General features: G+C 42.3%; 1 protein-coding gene across 1 annotated transcript in view; it reads right to left on the bottom strand.

Annotated features, from left to right (window-relative positions):
• Positions 1-1,988: 1,988 nt before the first annotated feature.
• RMND5A (required for meiotic nuclear division 5 homolog A) overlaps positions 1,989-26,686 on the bottom strand; it is a 61,905-nt gene continuing 37,207 nt past the window's right edge. The window contains exons 5-9 of the mRNA XM_065929161.1: positions 13,628-13,794; positions 12,638-12,803; positions 9,731-9,833; positions 7,275-7,429; positions 1,989-6,479 (exon numbers count right to left, since the gene is read on the bottom strand). Coding sequence (XP_065785233.1) covers positions 6,416-6,479; positions 7,275-7,429; positions 9,731-9,833; positions 12,638-12,803; positions 13,628-13,794 — 655 coding nt within the window. The 3' untranslated portion in view covers positions 1,989-6,415. The remainder of the gene's footprint in view (positions 6,480-7,274; positions 7,430-9,730; positions 9,834-12,637; positions 12,804-13,627; positions 13,795-26,686) is intronic.

Genomic DNA, 26,686 nt, shown 5'->3' with positions numbered 1-26,686 from the left:
ACTGTACTAAAAGAGTTCAAAGCACACTAAATTTAACTTTTCTCGATGACTCATAACTTAGTCATCAAGGTTAAATTTTGTCCAGTACACGTGACCCTTAGCTGCCACATTTAAGAGGGAGGATATATAATAATGTCTTCCCTGGTGGGTCGGATGGTAAAGAATCTGCCTGCAATGCAGGAGACCCAAGTTTGATCCCTGGGTCAGGAAGATGCCCTGGAGAAGGGAACAGGTACCCACACCAGTATTCTTGCCTGAAAAACCCCATGGACCAAGAAGCCTGGAGGGCCCCAATCTATGGGGTTGCTAAGAGTTGGAAGACTGAGCGACCAACAAACAATCAATACTTTATAACGGGCTTCCCAGGTGGCATTAGTGGTAAAGACCCCGCCTTTATGCAGGAGATGTAAGAGACGCAGCTTTGATCCAGGAGTTCGGAAGATCCCCTGGATGAGAGCATGGCAACCCACTCAAGTAATCTTGCCTGGAGAATCCCATGGATAGAGAAGCCTGGCGGGTTACAGTCCCTGGGATCAAAAAGAGCTGGGCATGACTGAAGCAACTTAAGCATGCATGCACACACAACACATTAGTGACCAGAGACACATTATAATACGTTTTTGGTTATTGTTGTTCAGTTGCTAAGTCATGTCCAACTCTTTGTGACCCCATGAACTGCAGCACGCCAGGTTTCTCTGTCCATCACTATCTCCCTGAGTTTGCTTTTGTTATCCAAACGTTATTCACTGGAGACGTTTCAATATTCACTTACACAACAAATTGCTGGCCAGTTTGTTAGTTACTGCAAAAACCCCCAGGTCAATGAGACAAAATAAAGGAGCATCCAGGGAACTCCTTGTGAAGAAAGTTTTCTCTGGAGCGCACAGATACGGATTCAGTAGGTCTGGGCTAAGTCCTGAAATTCTGCATTTCTAAAAGCTATCAGGCGATGCTGCTACTGAGTCTTGTTTAGTTGCTAAATTGTGTCCAACTCTTTGCCACCGCATGGACTATAGCCCGCCAGGCTCCTCTGTCCATGGGATTTCCCAGGCAAGAAAACTGGGAGTGGTTTCCATTTCCACCTCCAGGGGACCTTCCCAATTCAGGGATTGAACTCATGTCTCCTGCACTGGCTCATTCTTTACTGCTGAGCCACCAGGGAAGACTGCACTTTGAATCTGGAGAACCCCAAATGCTGCAGGGATAGGTGGCGATGCCAGGTTTCATCTATACCTCCTGGACCTCCTAGCTCCAGATGCCACTGGGTGTGGGATTCATCAGAAAATCTCAGATGAGAATGAGTCTCTCTCAGAAAATACAGAAGCAGCACAAAGAGATTCTGGGTCTCTATCTAATAGGGTGTCATGGAGGAAGACAGACAATGCATCCTCTGTTCCTCCTTGGTAAGCTGGGTGTAGCCACCCTCCTCCATCAGCAGCTGTTTCTGGGCTCATCTGCCCACTGTTTGCTTGGTCAGGGGGTCCCAGGCACCCACAGGATGAGCATGACGGGCAGGAACCTGTAATTATCAACCCAATCCCCCTTTAGAAGTTGGGGACGGTGCCCAACCAACACCTCCTCTCACACTGCTGGTGGCAACAGGAAAAGGATGAGATGGTGACAAAGATATTTTCTTAAACTCTTTACATGCAGACCCTCAGCAAAGGCAGACAGTAATGCTCTCTCACCTCCATGCTCCCTCCCTCCCTCCTGCCTCTGGTACCTGTCACATTTATACAGACTGGTTCCACAAAACACTTTTCAAATGTGCATTTCTTTAATTTTGAAAAATATACACAGGAGAAGCCATGTGTTTTACATAGGAATACACACATTAACAAAGCATATCTTATAGTTTCCCAAAACTCTATTATATGTCTGAAATTTATAAATTAAATATAGCAGAACCTTTTAAGTTAAAATGAGATCCCTGAAACTACCAGATACGCTCGACTTTTTCTCAAGATCAAATGAACAGAGAATGTGAATATGGTTTGTGTTAAATAAGGTTTATTGTTAGCTTTATTGCCTATAGTCTATAAGATGCAACTTTATTGTGCCTTTGCAAACAGAATACATTTCTTAAAAAAAAAAAAAACTGATCAAAATTTTCCATACATATAGCTCTATATGATAGATTACAGTGCAACACTATTGTTACATAATTATAGAAATACTATAGAACCCAAGAGCACAGGGTAAGCAAAAGAAATGCAATCCTGAGCCATCTGAAAAAGATGATCTGATGAATCCTTTTAAGTGTAGGTTTAGAAAACATGGAGGAGGGGAAAAAAATACATGCACACTGCAGTCAGGAGCGAAATACATTAAATACCTGTTCAGCGAGACACAGGTGGGGGCAAATGGTGAATTTCAGACACATGCACACTCACTCATTCTCCCGTTTCTTCTCCTGCTACCCTCCCATCCCCGATACATTCACTCCCACCCCTTCCCAAAAGAAAAACCTCAGGCACTAAGTCCTAGTGAACCCCACATCTGCCTTGCTGGAGAACATTAAGTGACTGCTAAAAGAAGCGTGTAGGTCATCACCCATAACACCAAACAAAGCATGTGCGATAAGCCAATTCCAGCTGTTTCTGCCTCTTTGGAAGTAAATGAAGCATATGCTCACTACAGTTTAAAACCGTAGAGGGAAATGTCTTGTTGAAAACTACGGTGTTTTCTCTCCCTACGTCTTGAAGTAAAATCAACAGCAGAAAAACCTGCCCTAAAACTAATTGCCTCATCTGCAATTAAAATACATTTGTCATTCTATTTTTGGTATCTTTTCAATTCTCCTTCAGTAAGCACAGTGTGTGAAGTTTGTACCTGTTTATGGTAAATACCACTGTGCTGCAAAACACTTGCCATCGCTGGACGGCCTTACAAAGCACCAAATCTCCTGCGTGTTCTTCGCCAATGACATTCCCTCAAGACCACAGCATTCTAGTGTTCCCAAGGATGATGCAAGTAGAGATAAGTAATGAAAGGTATTTGGTTTGTGTCTTCACCTTACACAGTCTAGCGATGAAGTTAACCAAACATGCCTCCATGCCTTCCCTGAAATTAACCTGAGTCAGCTGACTAAGCAGACTGGCCAGCCTGTCAATCCACTTAATCAGAGATTGAGCTGGAAAACCGGAGGGTTAATGTCTACCAGCAGCTTGTCTTGTGCCAATAAACCAAGAGTTCTCGGTTTTTGCAAAATCTACTGTCCCAGAGGGTGAAATCACCGAGGTGGAAAATAACTCACAGCATACAATATACTGAACTTAAACTGCATAACCCGTGGGACTACTTGGAGAGGAAAAAAAGGATCTTCATTCCCCACATAATGAAATGTGGGTTTTAGTGTGTCCGTATACATCAGCTGCTACAGAAAAATCAGTAAGATTTGCTTCATCACTTTCTTAGGTTCAATCAAATGCTCATACACTCACAAGATACTCATACACCCTATGAATATGAGGTGGCTCTTCTCTTCAAAATTTTAAAAATCAAGAGGCACCAATACCCGTTCATTTATGTATTAGAAGTATCATAAAATCACCACTAAAATGACAGAAATGGCATCAGTGATGATCGCACAAAGGAGAAAAAAGATCAAAAGACAAACTTTGCCGCTGCACTTCACTGTGTACTTGAAAGCACAGTGGCTCTAAATCAGATGTAAGGATCTGATAAGGTTTTATTGGTTTAGCATAGTTCCATGGCCTCTGTCGGAGCCTGGGAAATGGAAATAGTTTCCAAGAGATTTAAGAAATCACTCAGATTCTGTTTTAAATGCACACTGTTATCATTAATCTGACTGTAAAAACCTTGGCTCTATCACGACCTTTTGCAGGAGAAAGCAGAGTGCAATGACTGCACTGGCAGTCTCAGTGACGACCTGGTCCTGACACCATTGGGGAAGGTGTTTCTAGAGTTGAAAGGGCAGCATGCTGCATTTCTGTATCTTTGGTTAAGCTCTGGTCTCTTCAAATCCACCTCTTTCCTTCACATTTAGTCACCAGTGAATTTTAAGTCTGTATGTTTAATTATAGAGGGTCACAAGACATCATTTGCATGTTAAATTATCAGATCAACAGTTTCAAATTTTTGGCCCTAACCCTGCCCAGTGGGAACTACAAGGACCCTGCATGGGCAAATGCAAAATCAGATGCTTCCATTAAAGCATATTCTTTCTAAAGTTTCACGAGCTGCACAGAAAACTGTCAGTGGGGCTGCCAACACTGCGAGAGGGACAAAGCAGAGCTTTTTCTGGCTTCTCTTCTTGAAAGGGGCCTAAGCCAGCTGCTGTGGGGTCTGGCTGTCAAAAACACATACTACTGGCCTCCAGAGCAATGTCAGTAATGTAGGAACCTTACACAAAGCCTCAATATTGTGTGGGTGTTTGAGGTGGAAAGGTGAGAATTAAGTTGTAACTAAAACTAAATCTGGCCTAGTGAGCAAAAGGTAAAAAAAAAAATAAAAAAATAAAAAATAAAAAAGACACTCTGGGTTTAACTGAAAGAAAAAAAGATGAATCACTTTTACATCCTCGGCCCAAGTGTTGCCTGGAGTTCTCTACCTTCTCCTGGAGTCCGAGGAGCTACTCTCTGCTCTCTTCCTTCACTGCTTTAGCAGACAGCAGCTTCCAACAGGAGGGCTGTGGAGCTGAGCCGTAAGTTGGCCAAAACAGGAAGTCGGGCAAAGCAAGCCCCGAGCTGACCAATCAAATCCTGGCTCGGCCCCACGGCATGCAGTGACAACCCTCACCGTCAGCCTGACCACACAGCAACCAAGCAGTATCCCCTTCATTTGCAAACAAATCCCAGCTCTCCCTGGTAAACATTTCAGGATGAACCATCCAGGCTGGTATATATGACAGCGAATGCTGCCAGTTTCCAATAACTGAGCACCAAATCCGGTATCACCCTCCTCCCCGCCTGCGCAAACAAAGTCAGTCTGCAGTTTAAAATGTGAAGCGTCACGTTTCTCTTTGCTTCTGTGTCGTCTCCTTTCTTCATTTTCTCGTGGAAGTTTTCCTATATTGATATTCAGTTCTGAGTCAGATGATATAGAGTTGCAAAGTATTTGGTGATTTCCATATGACATTCTCCTCAAAATGAAGTAACTTCATGGGTTTAAGTCAGAATTGCGTCCACAGACGTCTTTTCCTTGTAGTTCATCATACAGAGAAAGATTCTCACGCATGGCTATTTCCGGACAGTGCATTAAATGAAGATACCTCACAAGAGAAATGATCATTATCTGTATCCATCAGAATAATATACAGATTCACAGTCAATGAGATGATACATTTTGCAGAAGAGAGGCATTGAACAGGATGCTACTCAAATACAAAAGAACAGCAATAAACATTCTGCGCTACAGAAAATTTGCTAACTTCTAAGGACTGAAAGTGATGAGTCTGATAACTGCATCTGAGGACTGGAACATGCTTCTTCCCTTCCAGATACACAATGTTTGATGCTGGTGCACATGTATATATCTATGTACACACACATGCACAACACTGTGTCTGCAATGATATACAAATGCAATATACACAGCCAAGTCCTGAAGGCAGATTTCAGAGAAGAGGGCTACCAAGACCAAGAGAGCAAATGTCAACTTAACACTTCTAACATCAGAATTTTGTTTTATTGAACACACTCTTAAAACAAGCATCTCTTGGCAATAAAAGCAAAGAAACAATAGTACTGCTTCCACTCTGTTCTAGTGGAAGACTGGTCACACCGACCTGCTAATAAATTCATTATGGAATTTTGCAACAGGCAGCCTGCTGGGGCTCCCAGCACAGCTCAGGTGCAGGTCTGCTGACTCCTCAGTGAGAGCTGGAGCAGAGGAAAATATCAGAAAGCAAATTTGCAATTTATCACAGCTTTCTTCCTTAAGCAAAACAAAAACAAAACCCTGCAGATGAGTTTCATAACCACAATTCAGTTTATCAAACTTTTTTTTCTGAAGGATTTTCATTTAATTATGTTACATAACAGGAAATAAAACTTCTTCACAAACATTCTCAAGGCTTACAGTTATCAGGAGAATGACCAAAGTAAAAGCAGGAGAACTATTAAACACATGGCAGGAAGGTAAATTTCTGTTTCTGCTCTTAAAAAGTAAAAAAATCACCATATAATTAAGTACAAAAACCTGCATTGAATGACAACTGCTGGTGTATTTACTTGATCAGAAATGAAGACCAAGAATATAATAAAGCCCTATGATAATATCCAACTGGAGCACTCCCCACCGTGTGTACACACTAAGATGTTGGCAAAGTTTCTGGAGCATTAGCTTATAGAAACATGGGAGTCCTTGGTTAGCTGCATTAAATGGAACGTTCTCTTCTGAAATGCACCCTCGATTCAGTTTCACTTACAAATTGCAAACTAAAGTTATTTCTTCAGAAAAATATCTGTTTGGCATCCCCTGGACTTTGTTCCATTGGACAATATGGACATTTTAATCTAAAGACAAGAGAGAAAACATTGAATCAAGAAACAGGATCAGTACTGAGCATTCAATTTTTATCTAGTTACAGAGCATCTTGTAGCAATTACGCTCACAGATATGCTTGCTTGTGCACATCTATAACTGTGCTTTCCCTTAACAGAGCAGCCACGCTTTGAACAGTTAAAAATAAACACCGTCCAAGCCAGACCCTAAATTGCAAGGCTCTTCTTCAGTGGCAATCAGTGAAGAGTATTTTGAAAACAAAACAAAGACAACTGTTCTGAAAACTGTTTTTGGGGTTTCAGAAGCATAGTCAAATTTTTTTTCCTCCAAGGTTTAGCTCACACCTCAGAATGACTTTCAGAGGTACTGGTGTCACAATCCACACACGTGCAGCAAAGCTGACGCCAGCTGCTGGGCCTACACGGCACGCTGTGGGGGCATCAGAGACCAGCGCGGCCTGGACCGAGCTGCCAGCCTCCCGCACTCAGCTGCTGAGAAGGGCACAGCCAGCCTCAGGGCCTTTTCTTCAAAGACAGACTTCGCTGCAATGGGTCTGAAATGAACTCCAATGAGAAATTCTCTAGCTGCCTATGCTAGAAATAGCGTTTTGAGACTGTTTTTTAAAAATCTAATTAATAAATTCTTGAACAAATTTCTCAGTCTTTAAAAAGATCAGATACCACCCACTAAATAAGTAAATCTACATATTTCTAAATTCTAGCTATGTTTATTTATCCTTATTATTTATTGTCCCAACAAGTTCCACATATATATATTACTAACATTTAAAAAGTCAAGACACTTACTTGCTACCATTAAACATTTTATTCAGGGCATCTCTTGATATAATATGACCACAGACCAATTTCATGGGTGGATTGTTGTCTGTTGTTTGCTGACGAAGAATAGGACAGGCAAATATCGAATGATACCAGCACTTTTTACCAAGGTCCACTTCAATCTGTTTTTAAAAAGGTAAAGGACTCAAGTCATATTTCAGGAAACCATCCACATGCCAGTATATACTCTGCAGCAAAGAACATTCATCAAACCTGCTCATACGAGGGTAACTTTTCACAGCACTCTTCTAAACTAACTCAAAGATGGACAGTCTTAGGGACTCAAAGTATTATCTCATCATTCTAAATCAATCTTCAACATTATTTATAACACTATATAGCAAACCAAATTCTAATGCCTGAAAGCAAAGGTCAAAGGCAAGGCAATACTCTGGAAGTTAAACACTCTTAAAGACTCATCAAGATGTATGAAAGAGTAACACCAAGGGACTCCCCTGGCGGTCCAGTGCTTAGAGCTCGTGCCTCCACTGCCGGGGCAGAGGTTCAATCCTTGGTCAGTGAACTAAGATCCCACATGCTGCATGGCATGGCCAAATAAACAAACTCACCAGAAATGCTGGTGGTTTTCACAACACACTGCTACAATTCAGTGTGCTAATTCATTAAAGGCAGACTAAATATTGTTTATTGCTGTGTGGGCTTTAGATCTGGGTTTCCCGTGTTTTGCATGGAACTGTCCAGAGAAACCACCTGAAACAAGGGCTTCAAACTAAATTTCAGCCGGAGAATTCACACCCCATCCATCTGCGCCCATAACACTCTATCAGCTATCTCTCTCTGCAGTGAACAAAACAAAAGCTATGCAATCACCTTAGCATAGTGATTAGCATGTGACAAGAGGCTTCACAAATATCAGTTCTGTTTTCTTTTCTTTTAAATCTCAAATGGCCATCAACAGCAAAGTCTATATTGCCCAGATTCTTCCAAGAAAGTTGGCAGAGTGTAACAATGATCCCGAAATAAAATAACCAAATCATTCCCCTCCACCCCCCAACTGCTTTATTCCCCTGACACACGGACACTGGGTGAATTCAGATTTCGGTGTGCTCTGTTCTAGGCTGCAAGCGTCAGGCACTGACAATACAACTGGGAAACTGCCAGGTTCTCAGCAAAGCGAGGGAAGGCTCGTGTTCTTTTCACTTGTTTCAACGAGCAGCTGCCACGCGGGGTACTGCTTGTGTCCTGACCACACTCAGGGCTGGGCGTGCACCTGTGCCTTTAATCAGAACTGATCTCTGAGAAGCTGAGGCAACCAACTGACAGTTATCAGCTGGAATTACAAGGGAACTGCAGATAAACCTGCACGCAGAGGTGGCAGGAGAAAAGCGAAAAGCTAAATATGTATTTCTGGGCTTTGGGATCCGTGACCAAGTCAGGCAGGAATGAGAATTCCTGTCAAAGATCCAGTGCCTACTATCAGAGGCCTAGTGGAAAAACATAGACACACACACACACACACGATGACCTATGTTATGCTTCCATGTCATAACTCCTATGGCAACAAAACCTGACTACCTACTGTGTGTCCTATATTATTCTAAGCATTCCTCTGTTATCTCTATCTAGCCTTTAACAGCACCATAAAGAGAAGGATGGTCGCCATTTTAGAGATGGACAAACTACCGCTCTGAGAAGAGAGAGGGGCTGGCAAGTGACCAGAGTAGATGCTGACCTTCCAGACCCCCTGAAGGGTAGTGCAGGGTGGAGAACAGGAGTGAGGCACTCTGTGCTCCAGGAAAACTGGTGCAACAGGTCTTCAGACAGTCAAATATTTTCAGGAACTGATTTTATGAGCCCAATCCTTGCATCTCCTCATATCTATCTAAGGTGCTGTCTTCCAGGCTGTGGTTCTCATTCTGTTCCCAATAAAACTTAACTCACAACTCTCATACATTTTTTTTTAAGTTGACAGCACTTACAACACCACACATGCCTCAGTATATCCACCATTCCCCCTTCTGACCTTTTCCTTCACTAGCTGTCGCTGCTGCTCTAAGTCAAAATGGTAAGAAAACTCCAGTGCCTCCAAAATGTACCTATGGCTCAGATAGTAAAGAATCTGCCTGCAATGCAGGAGACTAGGGTTTGAACCCTGGGTGGGGAAGATCCCCCAGAGAAGGGAATGGCAACCCTCTCCAGTATTCTTGCTTGAAGAGTTCCACGGACAGAGCTTGCCTGGCTACAGTCCATGGAGTCAAAGAGTCAGACACGACTGAGTGACTAACACTCCTACCTACCCTGCTTTTACTGTTTAATTATGTCTCCGTACAGATAAAAGAATCCCTGTCAAATGGCTACAATAAAGTTTCCTGGTTAAAAGGCAAAATAAGCATTTAAAGTCCATCGCATCCACATTCTTCTCTTGACAGGAGAGGTAATAACCAATAGGAAACGGCACTCACAGGTAACTCATCTTTCTGGTTCCAAACGCCAGTGCACTGCCTCTGTTCGATCACAGCTTTGATGTTAATTAAAGCTGGCAGCGCCACGCAACCTGCTGAGAAACTGGAGGGCAGAAGAGGAAATGTTAAAGCCAGGCCAGGTGGCAGAAAGCTTGGTCCCAGGCAACACCAATTCCTCCAGACTGCATGCTGTGTGCAGAGGGTCCCACTGGATTCTAGGTATGATAAAGCCATCTGTTTTGCTAAAGTAGTGTTGTCCACACATGCGCATTCTTTTTTTTCTTTCAAGTGTAGGAGAAGAGAGTAGATTTCTTTGCCAGGCAAAGGGGAAACAGCAGGCTAGTACCTCAGGAACTGTGCGCCACCCCCCCCCGCCAAACCCAGAATTCTTAGCATTAATGACACTCTGAAACGTTTCCTTGCACAGCCCCTTCCAGACCTGGATCACCCTGGAGAGCCAGGGCAGAAGTACACACTTTTCAGATCTGCAAGTGCTGGCGGTCAACTTTCTGCTGAGTCCAGTCAACTCCCTGCTGAGTCCCTCCTTCAGGACTGCCCTCACCTGAAGGAAACGACCTGACCCGGGTCACATTCTAAGACAGTTCCACCTGACGATACAAAAATTGCCCCGACTGGGATGACTCCACCGGCCACCGCGGCTCCGGAGTGCCGCAGGGCTGGGCTGAGCCTCTGGTGACGCTGCATCAGAGTCTGGCCGTCCTCTCTGCCTGATCCTGCTGCGCTCGCTCCCTGCAGGGGGTGATCCCAGTAAACCTCCTGCACGTCTGTCCCCCCATTTCAAGTCTGTCCCAGGGAACCTGACCCTGCAGCCCCACAGCACGTTCAAGTGAAGTGCACTGTCTCCTACGTAGGACTCTGACCCCTGTGAACACAGGCTGCACCTGATTCATCTGTGTCCCCACACAATGCCTGGCACGGAGCAGGGATTCAAAACACGAGAGGAATCAAATGAACTGAAGAGCTGCAAGACTCAGTTCTTGAAATAGGTTCTTAAACCTCTTGATCTCAGGACCCCTTTACAGGCTGAAACATTAAGGATCTCAAAGGGTGTTTGGTTCTGTGGGTTCCATCATTATTTATTGTATTAGAAAGTAAAATTGAGACATGTTTAAAATCGAAATGTTTTAAAATGTTGAAAATAATAAATATATTACATGTGATAGATAACATTCTCACAAAAAATAACTATATTTTCCAAACCAAAAATAACCTTGTGAGAAGAGCAACACTGTTCTGTTTTTACATATCTTTCTAACCTCCCGTTTAACAGAAGACAATTGGATTCTTATACCCTCCTCTGCATTCAGCCTGTTGCAATGTATTCTTTTCGGAGGGGGCGGGGGGGAAATCCAGTCTCATACAGATATGTAACACTTTAATTGCCTTTTCATATAATTGTGGATATTCTTCTTTAATGCCTCACTAAAACACCATAAAGTAGCAGTCTGTTAAAAAGGTTAGCTGCAAAGTGGAGTCTGAATCCTTGCTGTTATGTCCAGTATTTTTCGTACTCTGCTCTACTAAAACCCAATGGTCTTGAACTCTGAATGAATCCTTGGCTCATGCATGATTTTGTAAGATCATACTACTCTTCTAAGAGCTAGCACGCTTTATTGTATATCGAAAAATTAAAATTATCACCATCAATTTCATCAGAAATGTCTTTAAGCACTGGGAAGCTGTCAAGCTCACAGTGGTGGGTTCAAGTTTCCCCAAATTTCTATTTTACCTTAAAACCCTGAATTCCATCACTGTGGCAAAAGATACAACCAGTTACTTTCCCTGACATGAGAGGCCCATTTCATTCATCTGAAGAGATGTCTGCCAAAAGTCTGAGTGTGAATAACTGTAGCCTTTCAGTGGATTTTCAAGTAAAAACTGTGTTCTAGGAAAAAGCAACTAGTTCTTTAGCTCATAACTCAAACATTAGACATTTTTCTTTTGAGACATCATCACATTATCTCATGACCTAGCATAAGCTGAAGAGCTTTATTTGAACTTCCCATTCAGGCACACAAATAAAGTGAAAGATTTTTAACATTCTGTCAAGAACATTCTTAAGTAAAGAACTAAAATATCTGCAAGTGTGCAGTGGTGAGGAATACAGCAAGTCTTTGTGGGGTTTGGGACCACTGCCTTCATCTGTGCTAGGGTTGGAGGAGTTTATTAACCTACCATGCGAACACAGAGTTCACACAGGAAAGGTTCTCAGAGACCCTAAAGGATCACAGACCATGTTCTGCTAACTGCTCCTCTAAAACTGTCGCCAAGTGTGATGATCTCCTGAAACACCAACTACAGTCTTCTTTAGAAAGACAAATGTTCTCTCAGCTTTAAACATCAAGAACTAGACCGCAAATTAGGCAGAACTGATCGATGCGGTGAACGTTTCAAAAACAGACAGGTTACATATATATATATATATATACACACACACACAATATTACTCAGCTGTTAAAAAGCACAAAATTGTGCTATCTGCAGAGACAAGGATGGAGCTAGAGACCGTCACACAGAGGGAAGTAAATCAGAAAAACAAATATTGTATATGTAATATATATAATATATAATATATATGTATTATATATAATTTTTATATATTATATATAAATTATATATAATATATACACTGTATATAATGTATATATGTGGAATCTAGAAAAATGGTCGAGATGAGCTTGTCTGCGAAGTAGAAATAAGAGTCACAGGTGTAGAGACCAAACTTATGGATACCAAGGGGGGGAGGGGGGGATGGGATGGACTGGGAAATTGGGATCAACATATATATGCTACTATGCAAAAATAGTTAACAAAGGAGAACCAACTACAGAGCACAGGGAACCCTCAAAAATCAACAACAACCACTAGCCAAGACAGTGTCCATACCTGACACTGAGCGGGGACTCCACGGAGAGCCCCAGGAGGGCACAGGCATCGCGGGTGAAGATGTCACAGATGTCAGCCCACTGGTTCGCGTCAAGCAGGTGAACATACGGTGAGTTCTCAATCCCTTGTCTCAGGTACACGAGGCTCCCCATCAAGACCTGAATGTCTAAACAGAAGCAGCAGCGATTTGGAGGTGTGAATGCTCACACTTGAAACAGAGTTTGCAAGTCATACAATGAAAAAGGCAAGAATTTCCCAGTGGACATGGCATAAAATAACTTATTAACAATGTTTTTTTAAAAATTCTGGTCCTTAAGCTTGCTGTCTTCTAAAGAAACAGCACAGAGAAAAGCAAAAAAAGGAAAGCACTAAATACTGAATGTATAATTATTTTATCCTCACACACAGCACTGTGTGACTGCCATCACCCAGAGGAGTAACCACTGGGTCGTAAATGGGGCCACTACTATCTTTGGCTGTAAAACTAGCCGGTCCCCTACACTGACCCCTGGGGTTCAGTGCGGGCACCCCGGGACGCCTTCAGACATTTGGCTGTGGTGACACAGCTGCACACGGGGGGGCGGGGGGAGTGGTGGAGCACGGACACACTTTGTCTCCTCCTAGTTTACCACAGAATCCTCCAAAATGTAAAGTTTCTTTCTGGCTTTTCAGTTAAGAGACTTTGTTTTTAAGCCTTGCTGCAGGGCTGGTAGAATCGTTGTTTCCTGACTAGGACGGAACCTGGGGCCCTTGGCAGTGAGAGCACAGAGTCCTAACCACTGGACCTTCAGGGAATTCCCTCAATCAAGAGGCTTTAATATTTTACTTCTGTTCTAGAGCCAGTCAACAGCTTTTTTAATTATGTGATTACCATCTACAATTGTTTCCGTTTCTTAGCAAATACATATTACATCTAGTTAAGACAAACAAATTAAAGTGGCAGCTTTAGCCCTGTTTCAACCATTAAAACCCCTCAGATTCTAGACTCACCTTTTTGATGATTTAGGGCAAACGGCTGAAAATTTTTAGCATACTGCAACGCCTCTCTCTGATTTGTAGTTCCACCCATTAACAAGCTAATAAAATAGAGTCTGTGTAGCTTAAATTCCAAGGAGCTGTTTTGGGCTATGAGCATTTCTCGGTTTGATACTGCCCATCTAAAGAAAAAGCAAAAAAAGATTTAACAGTAACAAAAAGCACAGGCATGTATGTTAAAAGTGGTTTGAAACCTAACAACAAAAATGGGTTTAGTCTGCCACCTTGTGGAAGTTGGTGGTAACACCAACCCTTAGGACCAGAGACTTTGTAAAGAAAATAAACAAACTATATACCAAAAGATGCTCTGCAGCCAGTGAAAGAACGAAAAACATTAAATTAGATAACAATTACTATTTAATAAGGTTTTACATCAATACAAGATACGATTTTGACATATTTGGAACTGTACAAGGCCACACGTTAAAGCCGACGTCACTCATGAGATTCACTACTGGCTGTCTAGATCCACTACTCTCCCTGTTAAACTGTTATATTTATAAATGTATCAGAAGATTCTGAAGGAGAATCATCTATGTTTAAATTTTCAATGAAAAGGAAATCCAAAAAAGAGGGGACATGTGTATACATATAGTTGATTCACTTGGCTGAACAGCAGAAATTAACACAACACTGCAAAGCAACTATCCTTCAATGAAAATTTAAAGGAAGCTTTCGTTGCTGCAAGATTTTGTACTACTTGCTTTTAGATTAAAAATAGTAAATATAGACATTCACCCTCAAGGTGCTTTTGATCTAATCAGGCAGATAAAGCTACATAAATATCATGTAGTGTGTCCAGTGCCAAAAAGGCTGTACCAGCAGTGTGAAAGAATAATACGCAGTTCTGAATGATCCAAAGTACAGTGACATCAGCCTCTGCAGTACAAAAAGTTGGAATAACTATCTTGAGCCGGGACTACCAGTTAAAGGTGAGCACTAAAGCAGAAAAGTCTATCAGCCAGCTGTTAAAATCAAATCTGCAAGTGGTAAGAAGCACTGCTTTATTTCTCTAAACATAATAACATGTAGAAGATGTCAGTATCACATTCTTCTATAATCTGATCTTCAGTTAGACAAATATTCCCCATTTAACCCAATTCACTAACGACCCTCAAAAGCTAAAATGAGTTACTCTACTATTGAGTTGGCCAATATGTTTGTTCGGGTTTTTCCATTAAGATGGTAAGGAAAACTCAAATGGACTTATGGGTCAATCCAATAGGAGTGTAAAATGTTTCCAGTTACGTGTAATGAATCAGCTGACTGGCATCAGACTTCCCAGACGGCACTTTCACGGATCCTGCATGGGTGCTTGCTGCACGGTCATGTCCAACTCTCTGCGACCTACTGGACTGTAGCCCTCCAGACCCCTCTGTCCATGGGATTTCCCAGGTAAGAATACTGGAGTGAGTAGCCATTCCCGTCTCCGGGGCATCTTTCCCACCCAGGGATGGAACCCAGGTCTCCTGCATTGCAAGCAGATTCTTTATGTCTGAGCCACAAGGGAAGCCCTCACTGGATTCTATCCTTCCCCAAAGGGCTGCAAATCCATATATCAATATTGTAATCAATCTGTTGATGCAGCCGCATCTTAAGAGTCTAATCAAGAAGCTCCTCTGATCTCAAAATCAAAATAATTTTTAAAAATACTAATCACTTGGATCTTGGAAATATTTACTTAAATTTAAGTAAGCCTTGCATCCTTAACTGGCACTAAGGTCAATGCAGTCCAATTGTAACACCAAGGCAGATTCTTAACCACTAGACCACCAGGGAAGTCTCCAGAATGGCAAAGTTTTTTGGGTTTTTGTTTGCTTGTTTGTTTTTACAGTCTTCAATCCAAAGCAGAAGTAAATGCTCCATCATTTAAACCACAAGCAGCTTTCTGATCCTAGTGCAATTTACATTAGAAGGTGTTGAAGCAACTTCAACTTGGTTTTTACATTCATAGGACTTTTCTTTTTTTTAAGAAAATTATTTATTTATTTATTTGGCTGTATCGGGTCTTAGTTGCAGCATACGGGATCTTTAGTTACTGGATGTGGGATCAAGTGCCCTGACCAGGGATTGAACCCAGGCCCCCTGCACTGGAAGCATGGAATCTTAGCCACTGCACCACCAGGGAAGTCCCCACAGGACTTTTCAATATGCCTCATACCGCAGCTTCATGTAAGTCTAGCTCTCATCCCAGCTTCCCCTTGCTGTCATCATTTTCAAATCATCCTCAATGCCTTCAATTTCACCTCTAGTAATTCACCTCTGTTGACAGCCTATCTTTCAATGACCCCTTTCTGTAATATGTCCCGTGGGCTTATTACCAGGAGGAGAGGAGGCAAGAGAGCCACACCCTTGCTGTCTGAGGGTGAACGGAGTAACAGCTATGCTGTGAGCAAGCACCATGAGACTGAAGGGCAGCGATGTGACCGGCAGTGACCACGCTGCACATCTGTTATCTATGTTGTGATCTATGACTGAAAAGCTGGAGGAGAAGTCTGTGTTTTATGTACCTACTCACAATATACCATGGTGACCGAAATCTGAACTGTGTTGCTGGGGAATTGGTGTTATCTCACTGAACTGTGGTGAAATTTGGGCATGCTGGGAATTGTGCAGCGAGAACTGCCCATAGGTTTGGTAGAGAAAAGAAATAGGAGAGAAAAAAAAGGATTTCAGAGGCAGGAGGTTACTTTACAAGGACAAAGATGGCCCAGAGTGGTACAATGAAGAAAGAAGTTTGAGGAACTGGGTCTATCATCACTGAGGTCTCTGCCCCATCCATTCTTCTTTCTGAGAGGAGGGTAGGCTGGAGGTTATGCAACACAGGAAAGGAGAAGAGCACAGTGGCAGGCCAAACAGGGTGAGTTGGAGGCATTGGTGATGTGGTGTGAAGAATTAAAGGAGGAAATTAAGAGGGTTGCTGAAAACAGAATGGAGGCAGAGAGAAGTGCATGCCAAGAAAAACATGCAAACATATTCAGACAACCTGATGCAGCAACTTGCATCACCATCAACAGCGATGTGTTTAGATGAAGCAAAGCTGGTTTGAAGAGAACGCTTGTTTCTTCCATGAAATGAGAAGCAATGGCCCTTCTCCCAGTGTAGGGGGCAGTTGTATTTTTACAAAAGTACAATGGAATAAACTGAGTAGCTGAGAACAGAACTGAAAAATTCAAGGCCCAGGCTCAATTACCACATTTTCTATAAGTTTCCTAATAATCTCTTCACCCACTGAAATCTAGATGGTTTTTTTCCCAAACCTCTCTCAGCTCTTCACACAATCCACTTGGGACGATGGTCTCTTAAGGCGGGGGTTCTGCCTTGCTCAGCTCGGCACCCCACCTACTTTGAAGGGGCACGAGATAGAGCAGGTCAGTAGAGCCAAATGTCATTGTTGTTACTCGCTAAGTCAGGTCCGACTCTCTGCGACCCATGGACTATATAGCCCGCCAGGCTCCTCTGTCCATGGGATTTCCCAGGCAAGACTACTGTAGAGGGCTGCCATCTCCTTCTCCAAACACGCATGGATTTAAATGCTGGCTCTGCGGTGTGAATCGTGGTGATCTGCTACCTAAAGCACTCACATCCGTTTCCTTACTATAAAATGGGGGCAACTCACAGGGTTATGAGCATTAAATGAGGAGGCAAGTTAAAGCAGTGAGCCCAGAGACAGGCACAAATTGACAATAATAAGCTACTTAAGATGTGTTTACTGAATAGATAAGCATACGACTCTCTAAAGTCATTAATCAGTTCAGTTCAGTCACTCAGTCATGTCCGACTCTGCGACCCCATGAATCGCAGCACACCAGGCCTCCCTGTCCATTACCAACTCCTGGAGATTACTCAAACTCATGTCCATCAAGTTGGTGATGCCATCAAGCCATCTCATCCTCTGTTGTCCCCTTCTCCCCCTGCCCCCTCCCTCCCAGCATCAGAGTCTTTTCCAATGAGTCAACTCTTCGCATGAGGTGGCCAAAGTACTGGAGTTTAAGCCTCAGCATCAGTCCTTCCAATGAACACCCAGGACTGATCTCCTTCAGGATGGACTGGTTGGATCTCCTTGCAGTCCAAGGGACTCTCAAGAGTCTTCTCCAACACCACAGTTCAAAAGCATCAATTTTTCAGTGCTCAGCTTTCTTTATAACCCAACTCTCACATCCATACATGACCCCTGGAAAAACCATAACCTTGACTAGATGGACCTTTGTTGGCAAAGTAATGTCTCTGTTTTTTAATATGCTGTCTAGGTTGGTCATAACTTTCCTTCCAAAGAGTAGGCGTCTTTTAATTCCATGGCTGCAATCACCATATGTAGTGATTTTGGAGCCCCAAAAAACAAAGTCAGCCACTGCTTCCACTGTTTCCCCAATCTATTTCCCATGAAGTGATGGGACCAGATGCCATGATCTTAGTTTTCTGAATGTTGAGCTATAAGGCAACTTTTTCACTCTCCTCTTTCACTTTCATCAAGAGTCATTAATAAGAAAGTGACAATCTAAAAGTTACTTGGGCACTTCCATAAAATACTCAGTGCTACTTTGGTTTTTCTAGAAATAACTCTCTGGGAATCAGCATGTACCACCTAACTCCCTTCAAAAATTTTTGAAGTTTTCTTCACTAGAAGTTCACACTGAATATGTGGGTGTTTGATTCAGTGAGCAGGAGTAAGGGGTAGAAGACAGTCACCACCTTAATTAACCTGAAAACCATCAAATCCAAAAATAATGGAGCACATGAAACAACAAAAACACAAAACTACATTCAGCACCAAAAACTACCTGTCTACACAGCACCCGAAGACACGTGACAGAAAGACAAAGAAACCAGTCAATAAAGGAATGCGGGCTGTACTCTGGCTCATGGCACTTCGGGCAGAAGACTTCTGATCTTTCATTTTTTAAAACACTGCTATTGCTGCGAAGTCGCTTCAGTCGTGTCCCACTCTGTGCGACCCCATAGACGGCAGCCCACCAGGCTCCGCCGTCCCTGGGATTCTCCAGGTAAGAACACTGGAGTGGGTTGCCATTTCCTTCTCCTTTCAAAACACTAACACCCACTAAAGGCAGAGGAACCAGAGATCAAATTGCCAACATCTGCTGGATCCTCGAAAAAGCAAGAGAGTTCCAGAAAAACATCTATTTCTGCTTTAGTGACTATGCGAAAGCCTTTGACCGTGTGGATCACAATAAACTGTGGAAAATTCTGAAGGAGATGGGAATACCAGACCATCTGATCTGCCTCTTGAGAAACCTGTATGCAGGTCAGGAAGCAACAGTTAGACCTGGACATGGAACAACAGACTGGTTCCAAACAGGAAAAGGAGTACGTCAAGGCTGTATATTGTCACCTGCTTATTTAACTTATATGCAGAGCACATCATGAGAAACGCTGGGCTGGAAGAAGCACAAGCTGGAATCAAGATTGCCGGGAGAAATATCAATAAACTCAGATATGCAGATGACACCACTGTTATGGCAGAAAGTGAAGAAGAACTAAAGAGCCTCTTGATGGAAGTGAAAGAGGAGAGTGAAAAAGTTGGCTTAAAGCTCAACATTCAGAAAACTAAGATCATGGCATCTGGTCCCATCATTTCATGCCAAATAGATGGGGAAACAGTGGAAACAGTGAGAGACTTTATTTTTCTGGGCTCCAAAATCACTGCAGATGGTGATTGCAGCCATGAAATTAAAAGACGCCGACTCCTTGGAAGGAAAGTTATGACCAACTTAGACAGCATATTAAAAAGCAGAGACATTACTTTGTCAACAAAGGTCCGTCTAGTCAAGGCTATGGTTTTTCCAGGGGTCATGTATGGATGTGAGAGCTGGACTATAAAGAAAGCTGAGCACAAAAGAATTGATGCTTTTGAACTGTGGTGTTGGAGAAGACTCTTGAGAGTCCCTTGGACTGCAAGGAGATCCAACCAGTCCAACCTAAAGGAGATCACTCCTGGGTGTTCATTGGAAGGACTAATGTTGAAGCTGGAACTCCAATATTTTGGCCACCTGATGCAAAGAGCTGACTCATTGGAAAAGACCCTTATGCTGGGAAAGATTGAGGGCAGGAGAAGGGGATGACAAGAGGATGAGATGGTTGGATGGCATCACCGACTCAATGGACATGGGTTTGGGTGGACTCTGGGAGTTGGTGATGGACAGGGAGGCCTGGCGTGCTTCGGTTGATGGGGTTAAAGAGAGTTGGATGGGAATGAGCAACTGAACTGAACTGAACACCCACCACACTATAACCAGCTTCCCTGGTGGCTCAGATGGTAAAGAATCTGCCTGCAACGCAGGATACTGGGGTTTGATCCCTGGGTCAGGAAGACGCCCGGGAGAAGGGAACGGCTACCCACTCCAGTATTCTTTCCTGGAGAATTCTATGACAGAGGAGTTGGCAGGCCACAGTTCATGGAGTCACAAACAGTCAGACACGACTGAGCGACTAACATTAACAAACACACACACGCACGCACACTATAACCAGCAAGCTAAATGTAACCATTCAGGTAAATTATTAGCTTTACTGTAGTTTCTAAGAAAAAAATTTGCTCCCAAATCTCCCAGGGTTCACCACAACAGCACCTCCAGCTGTGGAACCATTCGGGTTTACAGAAACACTGCAAACCAGACAAAATGACACCCAGTAAGGTCACCCATGTCACAGTTCTGTTCACTGCAGTGCTAATAAAGAGAGCTACTGGGCCTCTTCCATAAAAAGACCCCAAAACACCACCACTTACTTAGGTGATGAAGTCAGAGGCAACCCACACCCACGCAATTATCACACAGAAACGGGAAGTACTCACTATCTTCACTGTCAGGCCTCCAAAGGGACTTGGCCCATTGTTCGTTCCAAGTTTGGCATTTCCTTATTAATCCAAAAATAATTAAAACAAGATTCCACCTTCAAGCGAGCTGTTCCTTCCCAGGACTAACTGACAGCCCTGGTCTGTTTACCCTTCTCCTCCCACCATCCTGCCGGCCTGGGTAGGTTTCTATTCCTGCTTGGTGTTGTTCTGTTGCTAAGTCGTGTGCGACTCTTTGCGACTCCATGGACTGCAGCACGCCAGGCTTCCTTGTCCTTCACTATCTCCCTGAGTTTACTCAAACTCATGTCCACTGAGCCAGTGATGCCATCCAACTACCTCATCCTCCTGCCCTCAATCTTTCCCAGCATCAGTCTTTTCCAATGAAAAATGCCTCTTGCCAGTTCCTACGACACATTCCATTACGATCTTTCAGAGCATTTTTTTTTCCTTTTGAGCTTTTCGTTTTGTTTTGGGGTACAGCTGATTGACAGTGCTGTGATAGTTTCGGGTGAACAGTGAAGGGACTCAGCCATGCATACACATGTATCCATCCCCCCAAATCTCCTCCCACCCGGGCTGCCACACAACACTGAGCAGAGTTCCATGTGCTGAACAATAGGTCCTTGTTGGTTATCCATTTTAAATAAAGCAGTGCGTACACGTCCATCCCAAACTCCCTAACTATCCTTCCCCTCCAGCAACCATAAGTTCATTGTCTAAGTCTCACAGCATTTCTTAAAAGGCTCACAAATATCTCCTTTTTCTGTCTATCTTGGGGCTATCTTCCTGGGGGTAAAAGCGGAAGGGAAATGAGTGGCAGGCGTTTACTCCAAGGGGGAGACTTGGCTAATGTTATTGGTGACCAAATCAAGGGCTTAAAACATTCAGAGATTGGCAAAAACCAAAGTTCAGCCCAAAACAGTGAGGAACCCTATCATTTTGCTCTGAGGTTACTGGCAAATAATAACTCCTCAGGTATGAGTTGAATCCATCGCTGGGCTACTAACATTTCATTCATCTCAGAGCTAGTGTGAACCTCTGTCCTTCTTACATGCTATTTAAGAAACCACACAAAGGGCAATGATTCACATTTGAACCTCTATAAACCATCATATTCACACTTAACTTTTACATGAGGGTCTTAGTCACGCAGAGTGTGGTGGGCATGTTATGTGTGGCCAGCATGTTGGACAGTACAGTTCTGCAGACTGCTGATTTTTTAATAAAGTACTTAAATATGACATTGTCTTATTTAATGCTAATTTCCCACCACAAAACCAAGTGTTTGATAAGCCTAAATTAATAACCCATCAGCATTTTAAAAGAACAAATTCCAGAGTCTCCCTTAGCTCCCCTCCTGGCCCACTTTAGCTCCTTATTCTTTTAAACACTTCCTCTCAGGGATGATTTATTTCAATTTTCCTTTCTTTTAAAAAGAAGATTCTCAGTCTCTCTGTAGTCATGGTTTGCCCACTTGTTTCCAATAATCCTCAAGTCCTTGGTGACGATGGATCCAGATAAGAGATGGCCATGTCTCTTTCTCCTCCTGAGAAGCACTGACTGTCCTTGCAACTTCATGCAAACTTTGGTCAGACAACAGAAAATGATGTCTTCACACCAGAATTTTTTTTTCCCCTTTTGGCCTTTATATTCCATTGACCTTTCTTCTCTCCTGTCTTCTTTCCACTGGGCACCTCTTTCCATTTTCAATTATTTTTTTTAACAGAGTTGCTCTTTCTTCACTGGATTCAGTGCATGGACACAGTGAGTTAAAACTGTATGCCATCCCTCAACTTACCTCTTCGGCCCATTCAGAATTAAAAAGAGCCAGCACTCAGACGATATAGAATCCACCTGCAATGCAGGAGACCCGGGTTCGATCTCTGGGTTGGGAAGATCCCCTGGAGAAGGGAATCGCTACCTACTCTAGTATCCCTGCCTGAGAACTCCCATGGACAGAGGAGTCTGGCAGGCTGCAGTCCATGAGGATGGAAAGAGTCGGACGTGACTGAACAACTAAGCATGCACACACCACTCAACAAAACCAAAAACGAAGAAAACAAATCTGTTGTTCTATGTGGCTATTAAAAGTACCTGAGTCAGCAAGACTGCCACCTGCAGGAAGACAAAACTAATAACAAAACAGACAGCAGAAATAGCTTAATCACTGTTGCTCTCTTTTCTAGTAGTAGTCAAGGCTCCATGACCAGACATCTTGTTGGCTTTTCTAAAACTTTTCTAAAACCTCCATTTTCTAAAACTTTTCTCGGCTTATAAACAGTGTTTTAGTCACTGATACCACAATTTCTCCAATTCCAGCAAGTAATTTCTTCACTTCAGAAGCACTGTTCACACACACCGCCAAGAAACCACAATGGCAAGCTCACCTCACACCCCTCTGTGGTTTTTACTTCTAGCTTCACCTAGTTGGTAGGCTTAGAAATGGAGTCCTCTCATATTTCAAAGCTTGCCTGTACTGTTCATGGCCTGTTCAATCTAAAACTCTGCAGTAGTCCAGACTAAATACTCTTTCTTCTATGAAAAAATTCTAGAACATCTAGAACATTCTAGAACATCTTTCTGCATTATAATCATTCAATTAGTTTGTTTCCTTATGGCATTCCCTGACGCTTTGCAAACAGAACTTCAAATTCCTCTAAACAAGTGCTATGAGGCCCCTGGGCCTGCTTTAGGTGTTTGAGGAAAAAGAAAATGGGTTTCCAAGTACGCAAGGTTGAAAGTCAAATTCTAGACCATGGCAAACCCACCAAGGCAATAATACTTTCTGAAACATCTTTAGGAAGGCAACCATCTGGCTTCCCCTCAAGATAGCACTTTCAAAATGTCAACAACTGGTACATGTCTACAAGGACAGTTTCTATTTTTCTAATTTTCTCCATCTCATCATATTAAGTTACTGCTATTCTCCCATGAACACTAGTTATTTTTGACTTTGCTTCTATCTGCCACATGAAGGAGGAAGTCATGTTTCTTCAAAGTTCTTCTTCAAATTATTCCATCATTTATTGAATGCCTACAATGAAATAAGCACTCTGCGAGGTGCCAAGAGGAACTCAAAAAATAGGGTGATCTGAGTGAGGAGAAAAATCTGCACACAAACTCAGAAATACAGGGGCAGGAACAAAAGAGTACGCAGGATCCTGACTGTATATATAATTAGTTGTTCTTCTGTCGCTTCTCTCAGCCCTAACATCTTTCTTTACCATCTTCTTTCCACTGTCTTTTACTGGTTGCAATTAATAGCTAACAAGGCTCACCAGACTTCCTTTTCATCTAGTCCTTCCATCCAGTCAACTCCAGACATATTAATCTTTCTGGTTGGCCTCTGCCTCAACTGCCGAGGTTGCCTGGAGGAACTGCTGCAGTCTTTCACCTTTTTCTTCCTCTCCTGGATGGTTCCACAATGCTTCCAGGTACAAAGAAAAGATGCCACACATGAAATATGAAAGATTCTCTCCAGTGTTTCTGAACCAGAATCCTGGAAACTCATGTCCCACATTTTTAAATTTTTCATTCAAGCTGAGTACGTGGGTGCTTGCCCACATGGGTGCTATGTGCTCAGTGGCTCAGCTGTGTCTGACTCTTTGCAGTTATGGACTGTAACCCACCAGGCTCCTCTGTCCATGGGATTTTTCAGGCAAGAGTACTGGAGTGGGTTGCCATTTCCTCCTCCAGGGGATCTTCCTGACCCATGGATCAAACCTGCGTCTCATGAGTCTCCTGCTTTGGCAGGCTGATTCTTTACCACTGAGCCACCTGGGAAGTCCAAACCTTGCCCATAAAAGACGCTGAGTAAATATCTGCATCCAACAATAACTGGCAAGAATTGGAAAAGTTTGAGTTTCTGTAACGGATATTGGTATTAAACTAACACTTTCCAAACTTACGGGTCTCCCGCATTTGGAAGAGGATTCTTTACCATCTGAGCCACCAAAGAAACCCCTATAGTTCCACAGATCTCCAATTTTGTGAGTTTTACTTAGTAGGTGTTATTGGGGGTGAAAGGAGAGAAGGATTCTTTGGTTAAATATGCACAGGAAACACGGATTTCACAGAGTTAAATGAGTTTCTTTATCATAGAACTGCAGATGGCCAATCTAGTATGCTAAAGTGAATCTGTTAGAGGAGAGTACTAGAGACTATCACATGAAGCTTTCCTTAATTAAACCTTCTGACTCCATATCCTTTTTTCCCATGGAGCATCTTCCAGGCTCAATTCCTCTTCTATAAACTGAGTACTTACTTATAGGGTTATTATGAGAACTGAATAAGTTAATACATACAAAACGCTTAGAACAACATGAGGCATATATTAATAATAAGCACTCCAAGAGAGATAACTGTAATTATCACTATATCCCACGTGCAGATACTTAACATGGCACTATTCCCAGAAAAATGTAAAAAGAAAATTTTTACTGTACAGTTGGCCTTCAGCATCCACTGCTGCAGAACCGCAAATACAAAGGGCCAAAGGTAACAAGCCATTTTACATAAAGGACTTGAGCATCTGTGAGTTTTGGTATCCATAGAGGTTTCTGGAACCAATGTCCCATGGATACTAAGAGACAACTGCAGAGAAATTTCCACTGTTACTGCCAGGCAGATGGAATAAGTCCTTCTTTTGCCTGAGAGGCACTGCCTAAGGCTACAAATAACAAAAGACATTTACAGAAATAACTGATATATATAAGTATAGTTATCAGTAAGAAACTTGAGATCTTACAGAAAAAGTACACAGTTAAAATGGTCTTATGAATTTTCTGCAGTCTAAAAGGAAAAAACCTTGAGTAGTTTGAGGGCTAAAGCAGTCCAAATACTTAATATAGTCTCTGATACATAGTAATAAGCACTCAATAAAAGTCTGATGAAAAATCTGAGAAATTAATGGATAAATGAATACTACCTCAATTAACAACTTACTATCATTTCTAAATCACTATAAAACAACTGAGAAACCCATCACATTTTTAAATATTTAGGCTCCCTCACTCTCCTTTACAGAGTTTAATCATTTAGATGGAATATGAAAGTAGAGACAAGAGTGACTGCCATATTTTAAGAGGGTGTTTGAGGCATTTGATTAAATTTCCTCTTATAAGGGTGTATCACAATAAAAACTGCTAAAAAAATCAATTATAAAAATAAACTATACAAGTGATATGCATAGTACACAGTGGTGTTGGGTGACATTTATATCTTTAAAGAATTAAAATAAATGAGCTACCTGATATTTATAATTTATACAGAAATTTGTAATTTATAAATTTACATAGGACACTATCTCTGTCAGGGCTTCCCTGATAGCTCAGTTGGTAAAGAATCCGCCTACAATGCAGGAGACCTCAATTCGATTCCTAGGTCGGGAATATCTGCTGGAGAAGGAATCCACTACTCACTCCAGTATTCTTGGGCTTTCCTTGTGGCTCAGTTGGCAAAGAATCCGCCTGCAATATGGAAGACCTGGGTTTGATCCCTGAGTTGGGAAGATCCCCTGGAGAAGGGAAAGGCTACCCACTCCAGTATTCTGGCCTGGAGAAATTCATGAACTGTATAGTCCATGGGGCTGCAAAGAGTCAGACACAACTGAGCAACTTTTACTTCTTACTATCTCTGCCTATTCATCTAGTCTGGTTTTAGAACTTTCAGAGTTTCCTAAGAACTGAGAAATGATGAGAAACAGAAAAAAACTAAGCTATAAAGATTCAAATGGGTTACAGAAGGATAAAAGGTGTATTTTATAAAACTCATCAAGGATCTTCCCAACTATATTTCCCCCCGATAATAATGCTCTCACATATTTCCAGTTTTAAAAATACTACAATTCTAAGGCTGTGCCCTCACAATAATATCACTGCTTCTATTACCCAGATTCTTTCTTTTACTTTGTAACTTTTCTTCCTTTCCTTTCTTCCTTTTTAAAACAAATAAGTGATTATCATCACATTAAAAAATTCCAGGACAGGGGTCACAAACATGGCCACAGGCCAAACAGGACTTGCTGTCTATTTCATATGCCACATGGCCAAGGTGGGTTTTGTTGTTTGGTTTTTTTTTTAAGTTTTTAAATGAAATAAAGAAAAACATTCAACAGAGACCATACGTGGCTTGCAAAGCCTAAAATATTTATCTGGCTCTTTATGAAAAACTTTCCTTGACCCTGTTCTAGGATAATACTT

This window comes from Muntiacus reevesi, chromosome 3, assembly GCF_963930625.1.
Source record: "Muntiacus reevesi chromosome 3, mMunRee1.1, whole genome shotgun sequence".
Lineage (NCBI taxonomy): Eukaryota > Metazoa > Chordata > Mammalia > Artiodactyla > Cervidae > Muntiacus > Muntiacus reevesi.
This window is presented reverse-complemented; position numbering and strand designations above follow the sequence as displayed.